The 23,139-nt window shown below is 38.0% G+C and overlaps 1 protein-coding gene across 1 annotated transcript in view; it reads left to right on the top strand.

Annotated features, from left to right (window-relative positions):
* Positions 1-4,967: 4,967 nt before the first annotated feature.
* The window catches only part of MYBPC3 (myosin binding protein C3), a 58,435-nt gene continuing 40,263 nt past the window's right edge, over positions 4,968-23,139 (top strand). Inside the window, exons 1-9 of the mRNA XM_033063925.1 lie at positions 4,968-5,117; positions 13,881-14,147; positions 16,112-16,207; positions 16,437-16,523; positions 16,669-16,817; positions 17,732-17,849; positions 19,173-19,221; positions 20,424-20,468; positions 22,732-22,788. Of these exons, the coding sequence (XP_032919816.1) occupies positions 5,093-5,117; positions 13,881-14,147; positions 16,112-16,207; positions 16,437-16,523; positions 16,669-16,817; positions 17,732-17,849; positions 19,173-19,221; positions 20,424-20,468; positions 22,732-22,788 (893 nt within the window). The 5' untranslated portion in view covers positions 4,968-5,092. The remainder of the gene's footprint in view (positions 5,118-13,880; positions 14,148-16,111; positions 16,208-16,436; positions 16,524-16,668; positions 16,818-17,731; positions 17,850-19,172; positions 19,222-20,423; positions 20,469-22,731; positions 22,789-23,139) is intronic.

Here is a 23,139-nt window from a genome sequence, read left to right as displayed (position 1 = left end):
ACACAACAAGCATTTTTCCTTTGAGAATGCCCAGAACAGTATGTTCTCAATGTAAATCCCACACTTGTGTATTTAAAATTTAGGATTAGGGATAGAAAAGACTAAGATATGACACAGACTGTGGTACCAATTCCAAGGATCTGCATTTATTTCTAATTTATTTTGTGTGTTACACTGCTATCTCACCACCTTTTCTTCTTCTAAGAAATATTCAAATCAGATTTACATAGTTTTGCATACACATATACTTAAAACACTAAAAATGTAGTGCTTGTAATAAAAATGCTCCTATAATGAACCCACTAATATATTACAGTCAAGTAGGTGAAGAGCTTGCTCTTTAAAGAAACTGTAAAAATAGCTAAAACTTCACCAAGTTTCACCTTTCTTCTCTAACAAATTTGCACATTGCAATTCAGTTGGCTCAGCGGAGAGGTCTGTATATAAACCAAATAATCAGAGTCCTATTCCAAGAGCTGGGGAATGTGAACTTCTTCCAAAGACCATGAAAACAGCAGTAGGCTGAGATATTCTTTCATTTCCTCACTCATAAGTCATCCATGTGTGCCTTAGCTGTGCACCTCACATCAGCACACAGGATCACAGAGCAACCTGGGTTGGAAGGGAGTTTAGGAGGTCACCCCATCCAACACCCTACTTGAAGCAGGCCCATTAGATCATGTTGTTCAGGGCAAATTTCTTTCCATTCTGTCTTTCTTTCCATTCTCTCCACTCATCCAGCCACATCCTCCTTCTTCATACCTTTAGTTCCCCACAGTGTTACTTTTTGTTATTGGGGAGCCAAAGCAGTACGTGAGAATGAGCAGAGCAGTCTATGGACAGGAGGGGAATGAGGATGTGGTGGAGCAGATAAGGGTTAGCAGGAGGTGGTGGAGGAGAAAGAAGGGTGGGAGGAGATGTTGGGGAGACCAAGGTTATGCAAAGGATTGGGGAAGCGGCTTTGTGGTAGGAAGGAATGCAGTTTCTGTGCCTTAAGGGCTCCCTCTGAGCTGCTGTTTTAACTCCCCAGCAGCACAGCAGCAGCACTCTAGGTACAAGAAGCCCTTTGGCCACTGGTGGCTTTGTGCAGAGTGCTTCGATTCCTCTGCCTTATGCAAAGTGAGGAATGTTTGGGTGCTGAGCTGGGCATTTGCCTATACAAATGAGTTTGGGGTCTTTTAGATTTACCTAAGTTTCTGAGTTTTGGGTGTCTGCTTTCAGAAACATAATTTTAGATTTCTTCTCTAGATATGCCCTCTTCCATTTTTTCCCCACTCACTCATGCTGTGCTTTCCCTTCTCTGCCAGCCTGAGCTATCAATTCCCAGCTCTTTTTTCAGCTTTTCTCCATGACTAGATTCAGCCAGTAGATGCCTCCATATTTAGTAGATTCCAACTGCTTTATTCTCAATGCCTGTTTTCAACTTTTGCCCAGCTAGTTTATTGCTTCCTCTCAGGCCAACTTTTCTCACATTTGCCTCCAGTCAGCTTCTCTTTATGTGAATGGTTCTCAGTTCCAGTGTATTTGTTCAGCCATTTATAGTTTTCCCATCCCACATCCCCTTACAGTTTCAGTCTCATCACCAGTTCTCTTCCCTCTGCCCCATTTCTATCCCAGCTCCCCATCTAATACTCTTGTCCTTTGAGAATCTATTTCAAATCCCTCCCATATTACTTAGAAAAAACAATTTTCTCTCCTCGTTCATGCCCTTCATTCACAGATTTGTATTTCCTCCTCCCACTCAACTTGGTGTGATCCCTTCCCTCACTGAAGTTCCACCTATTTTCCCCCAACCCTGCTGGTTCTCCCCTTTATTTTGATGTGCCTGAGGGAGGTAATGTTTGGAGCACCCGACACAAAGGCTGTTTGCTTTTAGTTCAACTGTGTGGATTAAGTCCAAGTCTCACATTAGCCCAGAGATAAACGCATAGAAAACTCTGCTGACCCCTGCACTGGAACTCACTGACACAAACAAAACTTCTTCAGAGGATGAAGTATAGAAAGTTCTCACTGAGCATATGCAGACTGCGTTTTTTTCCCCTTAGTCTACAGTACGCAGCAACTCAGGTTGTTTATCATGAAGCCAGTTAAAAGAACATCCATGAAATGAAAGCAAGTTGCTGTCAAATACACAAAAAGAACTCAAATACGGAGTGCAAAGGGTAGGGATACAAAATAGTTGTGAGAGGAAAGCTCAAGCAGGACCAGCATTACCCAAATCTAAGTCACTGTAAACTCAGGTTCTGTCAGCAAGGTCAGTAAGTGGCTTTGCTGTGCACACACCAGCACCCTGTGATTCAAAACCTCAAAGGAAACAGTGAGGGTTGGGCTGGATATTGGGAACAGATTCTTCACCCAGAGGGTGGGTGGGCACTAGAACGAACTCCCAGGAAAGTCACAGCAGGAGCCTGCCAAAGTTCCAGCAGCGTTTGGACAATGCCCTCAGGCACCTGGTGGGAGTATTGGGGCTATCTCGAGCAAAGTCAGGAGCTGGATGATGATCCTGTGGATCCCTTCCAGCTCAGGATATTCTCTGATTCTATGAGCACTTCTGTGGATGAGTCCTGCTGGGCCTGTGCTCTGCCACCTCAGCTGTGCCACCTTCATTCACACCAGTAAATCTGCAGCCAAAATCTGAGGCAATCTCACTGCCTTGTCCTCAGAAACTGCTGCCACCGAGGAGGTGGCATTTTCATGAAACAAAACAAAGAGGCAGAGAAGCAAATAAACAGAAACAGAGATAAGAAATTAAATGGCATGACAGAAACTACCAGGAAAGGAAGCCCAAAATAGAAAAGTAATATATAGACTTTCTGCCTGGATAGCTACATTTGGGCAGTCACAAGCCCCTAAATACATAGCCTTTTAATAAGAAGTTGGATAGAGTTTTTAGAAGGAGGTGCTGTTAACTTTGGCTATAAATAATAAATCCTTGGTTTTCTCTGCATAAGCCAAGATGCAGCTACCCAAAATCACACAGCTTGTCACTGCAGGTCACCAATTTCTGTAATTTTTGAACTTGATTTTGAATTACGTGGTGAAAGCCACTGTCTGAAGCACAGAACAAGAAATTCAGAGTAATTCTTCTGACAAAGAAAGAATTTTCCCTCTCACTCACTTTTTAAGCACAGGCTATTACATGTTGCTTCACTGTTCTTGTACATCATTTTCATTTGAATACAGGATGAAACTTCACACACTTGCTAAAGAATTATCTAGTGTCACAGTGAACTAGAAAGCAGGTATCACAATCCACTACACATCTATTTTAGGTTAGTGTAGCCATTGAAATTATATATTTCATTTGCATAGCCATTTTATTATTAAAAGATTATGATATTATATGATATATAATATAATTAATATAGAAAATGCTAGAAAAAAGTTTACTTTTACAACAATGCTGCCACCTGGTAACCTAGGGTGTAATAGCAGACAAAGCATTCATTTTTCCCAGTCTTGAACATAGCAATACATTTGAAATGTTGCTTTAAAGAACATTAAAAATTACAAAATCTGCAAAGTTATTATTGGATTAGGATAATTTCCCTGCATCAGATTAAATCCTCATAGCTCTGTTTCATTGTGGGGAAGTAGTGAGACCCAAACCCTTTGAAAGGCTTTAAGTCAAAGCAAATGGTCAGTGAAATATATCAGGCACAAGACAGTAGTCAAGCACACATCCTGGTAACTTGTGCTCCACTAGAAACAGGCAATGGAAAATAAACAAAGGTGACATCCTACCCGTTTTCTTCACTCATCCATAAAAAATTGCTTCAAGGGAAGGGGAGGAAGTATTTGGCCCCAAATCAGGAGAGGTGCATGAGTGTTTGTGTTTCTTGCACGCTCACATTTGTCCTGTCAGCCTACCGAGAGCATCAGACGTGAAGGACAGAGTACAGTGACTGATGAGCTGCTTGCACACTGCTCTATTCTGAACTCTGTGCCAAAGATGAAATCCTTTAAAAATAAGGTACTTACAGGATAGTAAAGCTGGGGGAAAGAATGAAAGCCACACTTTAAAAAATTTATTATTATCTTGTCAATACTAGTGGTAGCTAAAATGTGCTAGATGTTTGGCCTCCAGAGTTTTTCTGGCAAAGCTTAAAACTGAAAATTGATAAACCATCATGATGATAAAAGAATTATTGTCCACAGTTCCTATTTTGCCATATGCTAAATATATGAATAAAAAAGAAGCAATGATTGGAGCATGAAATGGCCATACAAGAATAATTTTCTAGTAAGATTCTTCCCCCAGATCTTTTCTGTGTGATTAAGAAAAATTGAAACTTCAAGTGGTATAAAACAGAACCTTGGAACTATTTTTAAAATGATATTTAAAAGAATTAAAAAAAAAGTCTTGCTAGTTATCAAGAAATGTATGCTGTGGATCAAGTGGGTGGATGGGGAGGGAGGACTAAAACTATTTAAGTAGTGTCATGCTTTCTACTTGTGACTGCAAATGTCAGTAATGTGTAAGTGTCTCTGCAAAAGAAAGTTCTTTCCCTAAAGTTCACAGTCAGTTCTACAAATACAGTCTTTGGTAGAAGAGCTGAAAAAAAGAAACAAGAGAAATAATTTCCAAGAGCCTGTTCAGCTCTGACAAAAACAAAAACTGAAATAAGTAGTAGGAATGTAAGCAAATACACACTTAGAGTAAGCAGGAGCCAGCACAGTGGAGCTGTAACTATCAGATCTAGTTTGCTGGATGTGCTATGAACACGGCAGTGTTGGAATTCTCCATGCAATGCATGCCTGGAGCTACAAACGCACTGTACGCATGTGCAGCATCACACGGTGCTCTGGTTTATACCAACTGATCAGTGGTAGCCAGTCTTGGGTGGCCCGAGCTCCCTGGCTCCTGGAACTTGGCTATATTTATCCCAGCTGATGTAGCCTGTCAAGTGTGTCCTGCGGCTGATAAGGTGCCCTGGTTGACAGCAGTGGGGGATCAAGGGGGAGGAGCAGGATGGGGGCTTCCAGCCAGTGGTTCTCTAGGGGGTCTCAAAAGCCCTGCAGCCACATTCCTGAGTAATTCATACCCTGCTTTGCAGATACAGCTGGGAGCTCCATCAGGAACTAAGGCAAGATGCCAGAGCCTGTAAAGAAAACAGGTAAGGATCATAACAAATAGACAAAATAACTTGACAAGAAAAATTTGAGTAGATTATATGTTCTAGAGAAATGAGATGCCTCAGAGGAAAAAATAGACAGGAGAAAGAAATTTTACTGCATTAAGTTATAAATGTAAGAGATATTGAGTGATCTTGCAGAGAAATCACTAACTGCTTTGATAACCATCAGCCACAGAATTTTCTCAAGTGACTTTGAATGAGGAAAAAATAGAGGGGAAACTCATTTAACTCTCAGATGCTTTTAATTTCTCATTTCCTTTCCTGGTCATCTTTAGGACTCTGAAAAAAAATAAATAGAGGCAGTCTCTCTCTTGGACAGTTAAATAGTATAATCCTCTCCTGCTTTTATTTTGAGTTTGGGGGTTTTTTTCCTTGACAATTTGTAGAAGTATTATTGGCAAAGTTTGATGGTATTTATTATTAATGAAATCTCTGTGAAAACGAAAGCAAACAGTACCTGGTTCAGAGTTTATTCTTTCTAGTTCTTTCAAACACTGACAATAGAATTCTAGAAAAAGAAGGCAACACTGTACTGTGAAGAACATAAGCAATTTCTTTTCCCTTGCCCCGATTCATCCTTTCTCTTTGAGCCAGAAGTTAGCAAGCCATTTTCAGAAAGTCCAGGTCACAGAGCCACAGAGAAAAATGCCGGGAAAATATTTCAGATTTATAAATGTTTTAATTTAAAATCTTCAAATAAGGAATCACTCAGAGGCTGCCCACATAGAGGAGGCCTAGGATGGAGTGCAAGGTGCAATGAATCTGGTGTTATGAGAAGGAAGAGAGCCTGGGAAGAAAAGGAAGAGACAGTTTAGCTTCAGGACACCTGCAGAGAAAGATGCCTCAGGAGCACTTTGTGTCCACAATTTTGGGAAAAAAAGCTGACAAAAGCTGAACTTAAAGATTGTTTGTCAAGTGTGAACATATTCAATAGTGGGGTCTGGAGAAACTTGTACTAAATCTGGGATTCTCCACTTTAGAGTTGTCACTTCATTGATGCAGTGCACATCCAGAATCATCACTACCTGAGTGTACAGTGCAAGGTGCACATGTTTTTAACAATGTGCAGTTTGCACAGTTAGCCTGTGGAGACTTATTAATAATGCTCTTTGTGCTTTGCAAAGGCCTGAGCAGCCATTGGTCTCCTCTTAGTTTGGCAAATGAGACAACCTCCTATGGTCACACTAACAAAAGAAGAACTTGGTAAGAACTTCCGTTTGACCAAAATATTTGAAATCAGCCACTGCCAGAGGCAGACCCATTACACACCCAAAGGCTCTCCCATTACAAACTGCAAAACACTAAAGCATGGTTAACACCAACAAGATTCTTTGTGTTCCCTCTGTATGACAACTCCAAAGCAACAGTGGTGTCTGCAATCCTTCCATTGTATTACAAATATAATATCATTTCATATTCATAAGGCTACCATTTCTAATGAAAGTAGATTTATATTTTAAAAAAGAAATATATATTAGATCCTGTAATTGCGGACAGAAACTTGAAAATACAAGCTGCAAAGGTTGAGTAATCACCCCAAAAATGAGAAAATCATAGTCATATTCTGCTTTTAAAGTCACATAATTTTTTAAGTTTTACTGAAATGTCTAATTGTTGTGAATGCAGAAAAAAGGAAATACAACAGAGTAGGCAAAATTTGACAGTGTGATCACCTTGGGCATTATGACTTCTGATTTCTAATCGTTTCACTGCCTTTGAATTAACATTTTCATTCTCCACGGATGAGACGCAATGTCTCTGTTTGTGAAGATGCCCACATTCGCTGGCTAATGGTGAGGAGAAATTCTACTCCAGCTTATTTCTCCAGAGAAATCTAACAGGTGTCTAACATCACTAGTCCTACACAGTTCTTATGAACAAACCAGACCAAACACTGGGATTATCACAGCAGGGGGAGGAAAAGCTCTTGTTACCCACTCTGACCGAGACACCACCAGTCACATGCCCCACAACTTTTAGAGAGGATCTTCTCAGTCTCCCAGGAGACACTAATCCCTTTGGTTTTCTATTTCATGTTGTTTATACAGTTCAAGCCATTTCAAGATGGGATAATGTTGCACACCATCTCAGGAGGGCCAAATTGCCATTGGGCAATTCATACTTGGATAAATCACAATTCCTGCCTTTCACACCCCATAGAGTTAGGTTACTGAAGAGCCCAAGGAAGTCCCAAGGCTGTATTACTGAAATCTGTGTATCTGGTATATAGGCAAAAGAAAATTCTTCACATCAAAGAATGATCAGAAATATTCTGCTTATATCTGATGTTTTAAGAGGCCTTCTAACATGTCAAAAGAAACAAACAACAAAAAGCATGTAAAAAACCAAATAAACAACATCACCAAAAAATAACCAAAATTCCATCAAAAAACACAACCCCCCCCCCCCCCCCCCAAAATCATTGAATAAACCAATAAACTTAATACGGTGTGGTGAAGTAAATTTTCCAACATTCTTTCACTTTAAACTGTCCAACTAAAATACTTCAGGATAAAGCACTCCCCTACTTATTTCAAGAATGCCAAAAGAACTGTCTTAGCATTCTAGAAAATCTACACCATCCACAAGAGCAACAGAATTTATAAGACCTATAAGAGTTTAGTGTCAGTGTTCAAGAAAAGCACCACTTTTTGCAGGATTCTATTGCAGAAACTTTGTGTTCTTCTCCTTTTGATTTACACATTTCATAGTTAATCTTTGTTCAAAAGCTCACTGTTTGGAAAGTTTTTATCATTTTGTGTTCTGAAAATTCAGAAATGTTAAAAAAACCCCAACCATTTCCCTAACAATATTTTATGACATTAAGAGGAAATACCACTAATTTTTAAAACACCAAATTAAGTAAATAAATGGGACTTAATGGGAAGTGTGTGCATTATTATAGCTGGAAAAGGAGAAGTCTGTACTAGTCACCTTCTCTGAAAATCAGTCAGCTTTTACTCACATATTTTATAGATTGAGGAGTCTAGATTTTGCAATTCTGATTAGGAAATTTTGTCAAGAATTTACAAATAACTTATAAGTACACAGAGACTTAATAATAATAACAGTTTTGTATTGAAGAGTAAACTGCAGAATTTTAGTTTGAATATGAGATTATTCTTTCACATTTGCAAGCACCTAGCACAATAAAGTACGGCAACAAACTTCTGTGCACAACAGGAATGCAGAAAAAAACCTAAATTCATACAGACATCGTTTCCTCTTTTGTAAGTAAAGATTCAAAGCAAGCTGAACATTACTACCCCCCTTTTACAGAAAGTGTGATGGATGCACAGAGAGAGGTGACTGATTAGTGAAACTATTCCTCGCCTGTTGCTCATGTTGCAGGAATTTACAATCTCAGCTGCTGAAGTAGGCAAGGAATGATAAGATTGAGTCTTTCAATAGCTTTTGGATCATGGAATGATTAAGCTTGTAATTGCAAGAAGCCACTTAGGTCCTGACTGAGGAATGTGCAACATCTTTATATAGTTCCTCAGAAAGGAATTTACAAGCTGCATTACTGAAGTCTGCTTATCCTCAGTTTGGCTTTTAACTCAATGGAAGAGCAAATGGATACAGAAGCAAAACTAGATGCCAAGTGTAAGCAAAGACCAATTTTCAACATGAAGTCTTAACAAATTAATTCCAAAATCTAATAGTACTTTTGTAATATTAATTAAATTTATTGACCAACACATATTTTAATACCAAATACAGAATGTGCAGTAAGATAACTCAGCTTTGTGGGAGAAACCCATGATTATTTTGTCTAATTTCAATCATCACAAATTTCTGCTGTAGTTTCTAGCATCTGCATTCAAGCAGATACATTAGATTCTCCTCAAGAATTTATACCTTTAACAGGTTTTACTTCAGAAAGGCAGAAATGTCATCTGAAAATATCATCTAACACACATTCTTCTCTACCACTCTATGTAGTTAAAATCATTCTTGTAGAATCCACATTTCTTGCTCACTTTCATTTCACATAATTCACACATACTTTGAAATTCCAGTATTTCAGGAATAGGGTTTCAGCTGGTGCTTGTGACTCTAAGCCAGATTATTTAGGGAACGTTGCTAGCAAATTAAATTATTTTGATAATTTGAACATTATTTTAATGTAGATTTTACCTCCACTTTTTCTAGCAATAATGAAATAAGTATTGCTCTTATAGCTTCTAATACTAGTTTTTATTCTTATTAGAGATACAGCAGTACTTAGCAGCTACCTACTAACAATTTAATGCTGTACAAAGACAGCAGGAAAACAGTCTCTCTGCCTCAAAACACTCATAAAATAAAAGCTCAGTAAATAGATAGTTCAACAGGAGAGTAAAGGAAACAATTATTAATACAATAGATAGCAGCCCTGGTAGTAGCTTAGCCATTTCTTGGGTTTTGCATTGGAGAGTATAAAAAAGGCTTGAAGCATAGTAGTAAATTTTTTGATGATGGATATTAGAAGGACATTGCTTCAAAGCAGGTCAGAAAGCAAAGAAGAAAGCATGAAGGTGCTAGTATGAAGATTTAATAAATGGCAGCAGAATGAAGGCAGAATACTAGTTTTATTATATTATTTAGGTGACTATTACAGAAAATTAGTTTTGGAACTGAAATTATTTCATTCTAATTTAATTTGGCCCAAAGCAAATGTTTTTTAAATTTTTTTTCATCCTCCTGATTGAAAGACCTACTAATAAATGTTCAAAATGCTATCTGATGCAAACAGAGGTTTTTATTACTGACCAATTAAGCTGTAACTCATGTAATATATGCAGTGTTATGCTGATGTGTACATCTTCAGGTGTTTCAAGAGTTTTAGAGGACGCAAGTTCTGGTAGCTGCAGCCTTAACCACCAAAAAGTTTCTGCAAGATAACTGCAGACCACAAACAGCTGTTTCCTCTTTTGCCTGAGGTAAAATGTGCTGGTTTACATTACTCAGAAATTATGTGTTCGCATTATGGAAGCTGAAGGGATTAGGAAGGCCTGGGCTATGAGAGGTGAAGTGTTGAAAAATGGATTAGTACAAAGTAGCCCTGGGGTCATTTTCTTTTATTTGCTTCACATCCCTCTTCTGTCCCTCCATTAAATCCCCACAGCAACCCCAATCCCACCCCCAATAAACACACACACAGAGCACCTTCAATACTTTGTGTCTTCATCAGCACTGCTAACTCACATGGGTCTCTGCTCTCTCTCCAGAGCTGCCCTGGTGTGTTAGTACTAATATCACTTTTCTGTCCCCTTGTGCTGGCTGGGTGGGAGCACATCAGGAATCAGAGTTAGCATGGTGGGCAGCAGGTGCCCCAGCCCTACAGCTCCTGACTGCAAGGGCACCTGGAGTCTGGACAAACACAGGACAGTGTCTGATCTGTCAGTGGCTGACAGACACATTCCACAACATCACACAAGAGGTGTCACAGTCATTGGGTATTCCACAGCCTCATATTCAAGAGTGTTTAGAGTAGGGGATGGATATATAGAACTCAGAGAGGTATATCTGGGTAGAAGTCAAACTGAGGTTGAGAGGGATTGTCAGATGGGGAATGTGTTTCTGATAAAAGCAGGCAAAATGTGGTTCTCAACACAGACCAGAAGTTTGGGATGGCGGTGTTTAGGAGTATTCCTAATGAGGAAGTACCTGAATTAGATTGGTATAACTGCATGAGAAAAAGAAAACTTCTGGTCCACTGGGATTTACATGTTGCTTAAAGTAGCGGCCACAATGAAGGGGTGGGGAATAACTGAACAGCAGCCCCTTTTTTTTCCCCCAAGAGGAAAAATTATGGTATTCTCTTGACATGCTTGTTCAGAAGTCTCTCTTCTGCAGCAAAGTAACTTCCTGTAAAATCTCCAGCCTCAGATCTTTGCAAAAAGAGCAGTGAAAGATGAAAGAGAATACAGCTGGATAGAGAAAAGCCACTCTGGACACTGCCCTGCACTGACTGAATCTCAAGTACAGGGAAAAGACTCAATTAAAACCCAATCCTCCTTTAGCAGTGAAAAAGTGGGCACAAAACAACTGTTCTTGCAGACCTTTGTTCTCCTGGGAGATCTGGGGCTTTTCCAATTCTGTACTTACCAGAAATATTCATAATCATTTTAAGTTGGAATTAAGTGAGTCTTTTGGCAGGAAAGGGAGGAGGGGAGGGAATACAAGGAGTCTTACTTAATAAACTTTTGCATATGTGTTTAGATTTTCTAAAGCCAGAAATGCTATGTAGTGGTGGAGATTTCTCACTGTGTTCTTGCCAACAATTTTGTTCTTGTTGAGTCACCTACAAAGCAAATGTAAGAAACCTAATCACATTATAGGGTGTGCAGCAGATCACAGAGTTACTTCCAAGTATGTGTGTCATGAAACCCTGACACTGTGGGCTGGAACCTTTACAAATCACTTTGCTGTTAGGTAATTAATATATTTATAGATTCTTTTGTGCTTAAATAGAAGAGTGATGATAATAGCACTCAAAGACTAAAACCATGCCTTTTTTTTGCTTTGTCTGTAGAATGGTAGGGCAAGGAGCCAGCCAGTCAGTAGTGGGGTGGGCTGCAGAGCTGACCTGTCCCTGTGCAGGACCCTGGCCACTTTTCCATGTCTTTTGAATCCTGCATGTCCAGCCTGCTGTGCACACTAACTCTCCTGCAATTATCCAGGATACACTGCATCAGTGTTCACCCTGCTGTGTTATTTATGGAAGGGCAATACGGAATCCAAAGGTGTACAGCTGGTGACAGGCAGCGTGCTGCAGGACACTACAGCACATGGTCCTATATTCTACAAAGCACTTATTATTTTAATGAACTATTGCACCAGATCAGAAAAAAATCCTCAGTTATAAGCGTATAGGAACATTTCACTCCCAGAGGAAATTTCCTATACTTAAAAAAGGGAAGGAAAGCATGCAGAAGAATAAAACAGGAGGTCAGTCAAGGCTTTTCTAGGCTCATTGAAAACTAAAACTGTGTTTACATCAGAAATATAAAAGGGCGGGGGGAAGAAAAAGAAGTTGAAAAAATACAATTTTGGGTTTTATATAATGAACAAAAGAAAAATTCAATATTAACTAAATTCTAAAGTGTTTGTAGTTCATATTTTAACTAATGCTTAAAAAGGTTCAAATCCTTTGCAAAACAATGCAATAAGCATGAATTGTATTATGACTTAAGACCAAACGCCATCAGATGAAACCTTTGCAGATGTAACTCCACTAAGGTCAACTATATTATACAGTCTGAAGACATGCTACAGGAATAGAAATTTTACAAAAAGAATAGATGGTATTATTAATAATATACCATTGACATGAACTAAAGCACCCGTTTGAACATGAATATAAACTTTTTCTTTTAAAGCATTTTCATGCCATGTTCCTTTCATTATTATAAAGAAGAACTAAAAGTTCAAAGCTAATTATAACCATTGTCGTGTTGTTTGGAAGAGTTATTGTGGCTGCCAAAGGAGTAGAGCCACAGACAGTTTGCCACAGAGGTGACTGATAAAATTAGATGTGATGAAATTACTAGTATTTTATAAAAATGTAGTTACACAGGGGTGAGTCAATAGAAAGATGACAGAATGATGCACAAAAAAATCTTGCAATGTATGAATCAGAATGCTAATCGCTGGTATTTTTACACATGAGCATAGCTCATGGCAATTAGCAAATGAAAACAGATTTTATTAAGACAAAAACACGAGCATGAAATGAAAAACTTGATTCAAAAGAAAGATGAAGAAATATAAATAAATCAGGTTAAAGAAATTAGTAAAATAAGCTGTTTTACCAAAACCTAAATCGAGGGAGATTAGGATAGTCATGGAACAAAATCATGATACATTGCTTATTTCCTATCTGCTGTGCTACTTTGATTGCATATTTATTAAAATATCATTACACTTGTTCTCCCTATATATTAATAATTTCATGGATTCTCATTATAAGCTTCCTAAGCATTTCTTGACACATTGAGGAAATACTTAAATCTATCTTGTAAGTAGTTAGAAAATTCTAATTAAACAGCAATATAACAACTAAAATTGTTGTAGAGTGTCATGCAGGCTAGTACTTCAACTTTTAATGCTGAAGTAAACTTGTGAATACAAACAACAATTGATATCATTTTAGCTGGAATGAAATTACAAGGGTCATCATAGGAATGTGAATCCTTTTCCACTAAAGCCTTGATCTGTCAAAATAGAAGGACTAAAGATGAACAATTAATTCATTGTGGTGTATTAGGACTCAGGTTACTGCACAGACTTCAGTGTTGTTGAGGACCAGACCCTGATCCTCTGCAACAGGGCATTAAGCAGCTGTTAGGACAAAATTATTAATTCTAGATAAAAGTGCATGGCAAATTAATGTAGAGAGCTAGATATGTAAGAATATATACCATGCCATCTTGTCAAAGACCAGAACATTCACTTATGAAAAATCAGAGCTCTGTATGGGGGAAAAGAAGGAGGAAGACAGAAAGTGAGGTGATTTTGTTATCCATTCCACTTGATTTCATGACAGTGTGGAGGAGATATGACATCTCACTGAGGCACAGAACTTGATAAACTCAAAGACAATTCCACAACTTCTCTGTGGAAAGGGTTGTAATTTATATCTTGCATGGGCAGATGGGAGAGAAAGGAGACAGCTGCTGCAGCCACAACAGCTGACTACACCAGATATGCCACAATTGCAAAACAGATTTTATTGAGCCCTCTCTCTTTTTTTAGTTTCTGCATTTACCAAGAAGCCAAAGACAACAGAGGTGACAGCCGGAAACACAGCTGTGTTTGAAGCAGAGACAGAAAAATCTGGCATCAAGGTGAAATGGCAGCGAGCTGGCACAGAAATTACTGAAAGTGAAAAATATGTCATCAAGACAGAAGGAAACAAGCATTCACTGACAATCAATAACGTAGGAAAAGAAGATGATGTGACATATGCTGTAATAGCTGGAAGCTCCAAGGTCAAATTTGAGCTCAAGGTCAAAGAACCAGGTACAGCATTTTCTGAGCAATTCAGGTTTCATCATTATTTCCAGTCCCACATGCCACCTTCAAGGATAAAGTCCATGGAAATTAGCCTATTATAACAGTGTAAAATTTCTATACCAGAAATACATCTGTTTTGCCCAATTATTCAAAGCTACTAATTCATATTAAGCTGAGGAATACATTTCCTGTGGCTGAGACACCTCTTCCCAGGTGTCAGAAGTCCACAGAGAGGAGATCTTAGGGGAAATGTCAATATGCATCTTTAGAATTCTGCCAAGCTTTTACACTTAGCTATTGAAAAGCAAACCAAAGCTAACCTCACCCTGACCTAAACTAAGATGCCTGATTTCAGGACTCATATCTTCTTTAAATTAATTAATTCAAATACAAAATTGTAACAACTGACAAAATATTTACAAGTTATACACTAATGTTTCTAGATGTTCATACATTCCTCGAAATTCTCTCAAAATCTCCTGCTACCAAAAATGTGTATATCAAGAGGGGGCTTGAATATGAAGAGTAACCTTTGTATTATTTGTGTACCTCCCATTATTACTACCTTTGTACACATTGAGAGACCGTGACATAGGAAGTTCAAAAACTTTCCCCAGGGAATAAATCTCCAAAAACTTTTCCTGGGAATAAATCTAAAGAGGCAAATTCCCTGGAATTTTCTCATTAAAAACTAATTGAAGATGCTTAGGAGGATAGATGAAATCACTCATTTATTGAAACATTTTGACCTTCCAGATCCCTTTTTCCCCTCCAAAATTGTATCCATTTACCACTTCTGGTATTTGACTTTTTGCTTTTTAACTTGGTGAAAAGCCTCAAACTCAGGTTGTTCTTATCACTTCCTTTTCTTTGCTATCACTGCTTGTTCTAGCAACCTGATGAGACCTTGTGAGACCTTCTGGTCAACTGGAAAGAAACTGAGGAATGTTTAACATGATTCAAGATGTCCTTTTCCATATGCAAAGACAGGGCATGACAGATTATGTGTAAGAGGAAGTCTTGTCCTATGGATTAGGACAACGCTGACAGCTGTCAGAACATGCAGAAATATATGCAGCAGGTCCTGCTGTCTCATCCTGAAAGCAAACTGATCCATACTGTACTAATTTTATTTTCCTTATTGTCTTTCAGGTTAGTTCCATGTAGAGCCTGCTATGGGCAGATAGCTCACAGATAATGCTATGGAGCATAGTGGAGTAAAATTTGTAATGTTAAAGAGTAATTGGATTGCCCATTATTATTTGGAAGTGACTCCACTACCTACAGGGAAAAAATATCTTCCTGCAACTGATCTATTTCAAGAAATTCTACCTCCCTCCATCTGCTCCAGTTGCTCACTCCTACTCCATTTTCAGACAATTCTGTCTTCTTCATTGTGCCAAGTCCATTTGCCTGAATTTGTCTCTGAGGTCATGGTTTAATTGAGAGGATACAAACTTCCATAAGCCAGGGGAAGAAATTACAGATGGATTTATAAAATAATTTATCCATATTGTTTACTAGCAGTGTCTAGAGCTTTTTCCAAGCTGCACACAACAACAGCCTTTGTAACATTACATTTCAGCAGCATCATTAAACAAAATCTCATGAATAAGCAAACTGTTTACAAAGATAATAATTACGTCATTTTTCATTACTTTTTCTGCTTAGACTACTGACGTTTGCAACAAATAATAGCATTATTCATCAGCTGACAAGTTTCTACTCATCAATACTACAGAATTTTAAAAACCAGGCATCAGTTCTTTCTGAGCTCAGCAAAAGAAAAAGCCTCATCATCCAGCTTCAGTGGGCCCCTTCTGCTTCCAGTACATCCTCTAAGCTCTAGGAAACAACAGCTAATTTCTTTGCATTTCCTAACTATATTAAAGGCTCTTCTTTAGCAAAATTTCTTCAGAAAGAAAGAGGAAATATGACTTTCTCTAATCTTGGCTTACATTCATTCCTAGAAAAGAGTGAAACAGTCACTCCTGCAGAAGCTGTTCCAGCCCCAGCTGCCTCAGAGTCACCTGCTCCACCAGCAGAAAGCACCCAAAACACAGAAGGTAATATAGAATTAACATTATCATAAAATCTGGTTTATTAGGAGAAGGGAAGAACATATACAGGGTCTCCTTAGAGAAGGTGAGATAGAGACAGTAGATGAAAGCAGATCATAAGGAATAAGGAATCTCAGATGCAGAAATCTACTGAGGTATATTAAAATTAATTGACTAATTCACTTTCTAGTTTGATGCAAAAAATTCTAAATAGTAACTATAATGTTTATTTCAGTTTCATCTGCTGAGACACAACCAGAACCACCTCTGGACCCCATTGGGCTCTTTGTGGCACGACCACAAGATGGAGAAGTTACTGTTGGTGAGTGCAAAATGTTAGTCAAGTGAAGTTTGTAAACTGTACCTGTTGCTTGACTATTAGCTCTCCAAGTAGGGGGTGACAGCAGTGATACAACAGTGATATAAACATTGTTCATAATCTTACGTTAATCTACTTCTCCTACAAGGTGGAAACATCACATTCACTGCCAAAGTTGCAGGTGAGAGCCTGCTGAAGAAGCCATCAGTGAAATGGTTCAAAGGAAAGTGGATGGACCTGGCAAGCAAAGTGGGGCAACATCTCCAGCTACATGACAGTTATGATCGAAACACCAAGGTACCATTGGCAGAATAGGGTTCTCAGTCTCCTAAGTAATAACCTTTAAGGAAAATATAAACTAAAATAGGAATGGTTTGATGTTAAGGTACCAAAGCAACACACAAGGCTATATTTATCCATAGAAGTAAGTCTGTATTTCGACCACACAGAGAAGAGACAAGCTCTGCATATGGACTCTAGCATACTTTATCTATGGTGAAATGAGAAAACATCTGGAGGACCGGGGCAGTAGTTTTTCACTTTCTACTGCAGGATTCCCTTCATCTTCCTCTCAAGGAACTGGGTATATTTAAGAGAAAACAATAATCAGACAGGTATTTAAGCATAGTCTGTCTTGGCCTTAATAGATCAATCATTCTGCTATTCGTGCTGGAATTTATTGCTCTCTTGGACTGTCTAGACTGCTTTAACTAGCTGAGTAAGACCCATTTTTTACCAAAGGTACCTGAGCAGGAGCACAGGAGTCTGTGCCACAACGTTGCATTATCTGTGGTATATGAACCACTACCACCCTCTCCTGGATGGAACTGGACAGACTCACTCACATTAGCCACTCCTTTTGCTGAGCTTTGGCACGCTCTGTACCTTCTAGGGAGAGGCTAAAACTACTCAGTGAAAGCTTTATTCCCAATGCACAGGCAATTAGTGTATGTCCCAGCACAGTTTGCTAATATAATACTGTATCCTCAGGAATACCTATACTGACACACTCTTCAGCTGTTTCTACTGAATTGAGGATTAGAGCAAATTTTTTGTTACAGGAATGAGTTGGACACTCAGGAGGTTCTTAGTTCTGAAAGGACACAAAGACATAGTTCATCCCTTGTCTGTTTTTCCCCATGTATTCCCTCTCTCTGTGCTTCACCATTTCATTTTCTAACTTAATTATTGTATCATTGGTTCTGTTCTAGGTGTACACCTTTGAAATGGAAATCATAGAAGCAAATATGACTTTTGCAGGAGGGTACAGATGTGAGGTGTCTACCAAGGACAAATTTGATAGCTCTAGTTTCAACCTGACAGTCAATGGTAAGGTGGATTCCTCCCATCTATTTTTTTTTTCATTTTCCTGCCCCTGTATTTTTTTTCCTGTCTACCAGCAATTCTTTCTGGTACATAATGGTTACTAGACAAGCACAGACCTGAAGATCTAGAGGTACACCCAGAGAGGCCCGCAGAGGAGAATGGGATTGAGATCATTAGAAGAACCACTTGGTCGTCACTCTAGTCAGAACTGTGATGCTTTTAAAGAAAGCACACACAAAGATGCAAAACTGCCCACCTTTTCTCTGGCTTTATTCTGGTTTCAGATTCATTCTGTCATGATGTTTAATTCCACCAGAATAGAAGATAAGTTCATTCTTATTTTGGCAAATAATCAAATGGATATTTGAAAACAAAAAGATCTAGACATGTCAATTGACATTGTCAATTCCTTTTTCCTTCCTGTATAAATAAATTCAACTCATACAGAAGGACCTTATGAGATATAATTGCTCTAAGAGCAGATGACTCATTTTACCTAATGCATGGTGCCACCCTCACAAGTGCTGTACTAAAAAGTTTATAAAAATGGAAAAGGAAGTATATTTTTAACATCAATTTGCCTGGAGTGTGGAAAATTTTAAGTAAAACAGTGTAAGTTTGGACTGTCTGAAAGAGCTGAATTTTGGACCATTTCTTATTTCAGCAATTCTGTTGAAGGGGCTGCAACATGAACTTGTGTCCAGATACCACTGAACCTAATGTAGAGACAAAAGTTTATTAAGTTACTTGATCAGCAGTGTTAATTTTTGGAGTTTCACTAGCTAGGACTTGGACTCACTCAACTTAGGAGCAGTAACTGAGAACAGTTTTGCCCCCAACAGCAGCAGCACACCAATAGTGTCATAAAATTCTCTCAATTAAGTTTCTGTACCTCTCTACAGAGTTCCAGGAATTTACCTCTGCTGTCAGAGGATATATTATAATTTATTATTAATAATAGTATTCAGTTCATGTCCAGTCATATTCTCATTAGGGCTTAAATACTCTGTGAAGACACAACTGAAATTAAAATTTTGCAGCAGGAGAATTGACAAGCAAGAGATAAGACAGTCCATCAGGCTCCAGGTTATTATGAAATATGAGACAGAAATAAGTTACCCAAAAAAACCACTGGATGTTGAGAGCTAATTAGTGAAGGCTTCATGTTTAAAGATGATGTGTTAATCATTCAGTATGTAATTAATCACTCTTTAAAAGATAAGAATTTATTTCTAAAAATGTCCGCAAAGGAAAGAAATAGCAGTGTATTTTTGCATTTTGGTGACTCGCTCTCTCATTTTTCTTCATTACTTTTTGTCATATCAGAAGCACCTGTGAGTGGAGATTTGGATATTCGAGCTGCCTTCCGCCGCACGTGAGTATGCACAGCAGAAACCTGTCTAGATCAGGTCCACATCCCTGTGGAATTCACTGCTTTCCCAGATAAAACTAGCTAAAAGTAAAGCTGTTGTATAAACAAATACAAAGACTACAGATGTCTATTAAGAAAATATTTACACTATTGAAATACTATACAACTCCTGGAAATCACCTAAGAGAGTTTAGACTTTGTGCTAGTGTAATAATAACGTTTGGCTTCAATTAAGCAATCAATAATGTGTATAACTGGAACAAGAACTTCAGGCCTGTAAAGAGCACTCCAGATACAGAGCAACAGAGATGGAAAACGTGCTGTGGGGTGCTGGTCTTGATTTTGTCTGGCTTGAGGAATTACATGTACCTCAGTACAAACATTTGCTAAACAAGGAGAGTGGGGTTTGTTGTGAGCTCTATAAGCAGCATGACTGATAACATTCCTGCCAGCATTTTGATTGTATCTGTTTTCATGTTCTATACCTATATTAGTTGAATGAAGACAACGATACTGTGTTTGTGTGAAACCTCAGGTATATGTAGATATTAAAGATTTACATATTAAAGAGTCGTGTTGAAAGGGCCAATCTCCAATTCTTCAAGTCTTTAATGCTTTCTTAACTGGTGTATCTCTTAATGGAATAATGTTCCCTTCCAATAGTAAGATTCACAAAATCAGTTGGATTTTTAAAAATTTTATACATTATTAATATATGCTCTCTTTTTCCTTCATGCAATAATAAATAGGTTTCTATTTTAGTTTTTTTACATATTTTTGAGAAGCAGCTAGACCAAGAACATTCCAACATCTATTCCTCTATAGGGCACAAATCATCTATGGCAACTCTTTGAGTACTTCTCTATAAGTCCTATTTCTTTATGAGCATTTTTCTAACATTTGTCACAAAGAATTAAACAAGGCAAGCAGAACTTGTCTACAGTTAAGTCCATCTGTAGGTAGCTGACCTGCCTCACTGTAAAACAGTGGACACTCAGTGCATAACTGCATTGTGTAATGTCACAGCAGTGAAAGGAGGCTTCAAGAGTTCCATTTCTTCCTAGCACAATTAAAATCAGTTCAGAGGGAGTGCAGTGTGAGCAGTTGCAGTCTGTTCAGATTGTCAGCTTCTCCTGTGAGAGTGAAGCCAGATTTTGAAGCGAACTGTTTAAATCTGAAGCTTTGTCTTTGGTACCCTCACTCAGGAGCCTAGCAGGAGGGGGGAGACGGATGACTTCAGCCTTTCTCAGGTAGTCACTGACTGTCAGCAGACAAATTTAAATCTTACAATGAACTGTCTCTCTCTGCTTAGGAAAAGAACAAGCCCTCAGAATTAAGCTGCAGCTTAAATTCCAAATAAATCACTGTTACAATGTGTAGTATTTATTTGAGATTAATACATATGAATAAGTAATGTAAGACAAATAAAGAAAAATTAAAAAGATAAAACATAAGAATACAAAAGGATAGATAAAAACAGATAAAGAAAAGAGTAGCTTGGTAGTTCAGTGAGAGGCAGATTCATCTACAGAAAACGCATGTGTTTGGCAAGTGACATCTTCTCACCCTTGTCAGAAGAAAAAAGTAACTTTAAATTATGTGCATGTCTGCCCTCTCTGTTTTACATTTTCCTCTCTACTGAGCACATTTTGACTAAAATTGCTGTTGCTCACAGAAATGTACCAGCACAAATGAAAATCTGTTGTTTCCTGGCACACTTCTTATCATATTATCATTAAATTTTTCACTCTATGCCTTTTGCTCCTAATGTTTTCTACTATAGCAAAAACAGGAGTTCTGAGATTAGATTTAACTATGTGCATGTTACAGAAATTATTAGAGTCTTATTCTTCAAAAAAGCTAAACCTTGATTGCTGGTCTTTCCTGAAACTTTAACTACCTCTTGTGAAGCAATAAGGTGAATAGTTATTCTCACAGCTGTAAACCTGATTTACTGGCTATCTGATCACAGGAAATCCTTTCCAGATTTAGGATTATTATAGTTATTTTTATGTACATTTTATGCCTGCAAACATGTAAATTCTTGTGAAAGTAGGGCCAAAATCACGCTTCTCTGTTTGAGCTTTTTACCCAGTAAATTGTCCTTTCCAGTACTGTACTATTCTGAAAGTAATCAAAGATGTAAAATCAGTATTTTCTTAAAGAAAAGATCTCTTCTCACAACATATTTCAAATTACACAGACTCCAAATTTGTATTTAACCTTATATTGTCCGGCAGCACAAGAAGCTTGGTATTTGTTTGTGTTTCAATTTTTTAATACTACTGTTAAAATCATTTTTCTGTTGAGGTTATTTTCTTACTTCTGAAAATTCTTATTCCCGCAATATTGAGTTTTTCCAACACTATGATTTACATTCTATACACAGACTACTTTTTTCTGAAGCGACTAGGACTGTGTGTTGACAGAAGCAGCATTATGGTCTAATGGTGGTACAAGCGGAAAGAAAATATTCTGCTCATGAAACCATAATTAAATGTAAGGTGTTGATTCTGGAAGAATATGAATGCTGAGAGATGGAAGCACCAGATTCTTGTACTCAAGACAACAGAGATGTTAAAGAGCAGCTGGCCACTGATGACACTAGACTGACTGAGATGAAGAAAATACATTTGGGCTTTTTAAATCCTGTCTCAATGTAAAGATGACCCTTTTTTAGGAATTAAATTTAAAGAAGGGATTCTAGTGACTTTATGCTGTTTTCAGAGTAAGTCAGTATTAAAAATTGTTCAGAAGCACAGCTAAAACCCACTGGATCCAGAATACCAAAAATAACATTGTGCATTCCATCTGAGTTCACCATATGTAACAGGCAGAACCACACATCAAAAAAACTCCTGTCTGGTGCTTCTTGTTTTCACGGACCATCTCAGCACAACATTGCTTGTCATGATGCTTGTTGAACAAATATTGAATTTTGCATATTGAACCTCATCTCAGGCTGAAAGCCAGATCGCAGAATTCCTACTTCAACTGTCCCAAGAACCAATGATGTGACACTTTTTTTTCAGGGTAATGAATTCTGGTATCACAGAGAGCCTCAAGAAACAATTACAGCTGGGAGAATACTAGGGGTAAAAACAGTGATTTTGGATGGTGAGGCATTCCACAAAAAGCTTGGTTAAATACTGCCCCAACTGTAAACAATATTCTCACTCCTGAAAGATAGAGGAAAGAGGGAAGCTTCTGCAACACCTCTATGATAATGAATACATTCCAAATAAATACGATTACCAAATTAATACCCTGTACAACTTCATGCACAATCAACACAGAAAAAATAAAATTTTGTTACATATATTTTTAAACCAATACACAAATGAATATGAACACAGAACCTACTTGAGTAACCTTCCATGTCAATACACATTCTAATTCATTATAAACCCATCTACTACTCCCCTACAAAAATGTCATCTATATAATATTATAGTCTCACAAGCTATTCCCATTTCCTTCTGAAACTAATTATGGCTTTCTATTACTACACAGTACCGAGGGACATGATGATGGGGCAGAGTTTAATTTCAGCTCCCTACTGAAAAAAAGGTGAGTAAAAATCCATAGGCTTAGAGATAAAAGGCAACTCTGAAATACCAGGACTGGAATAAGCGAAAGTTTCATAAACTCAGAATTCTTGTTGTTTCCCTAAAGCAGTTCTAAATGGGAAAACATGACAGGTTATTATGGCTATTTCCTGAAATACATAGCATTTGCTGCATTTCTGCTAGGATTATACAGAGGAAAAAAATGGAAAAAAAATTTATTTTTCCCAAGATAGAAAAGGCCTGGCCTCAGGTAATTACATGTTTCCAGCAGCCCTTTTCATGGGGGTGAGGGAGGGAATTAAAATACCTACTTATAATGCTGCCTTAGTAAGAACCAGACAGCTGAGAGGAC

Source organism: Catharus ustulatus, chromosome 6 (assembly GCF_009819885.2).
Source record: "Catharus ustulatus isolate bCatUst1 chromosome 6, bCatUst1.pri.v2, whole genome shotgun sequence".
Taxonomy (NCBI): domain Eukaryota; kingdom Metazoa; phylum Chordata; class Aves; order Passeriformes; family Turdidae; genus Catharus; species Catharus ustulatus.
This window is presented reverse-complemented; position numbering and strand designations above follow the sequence as displayed.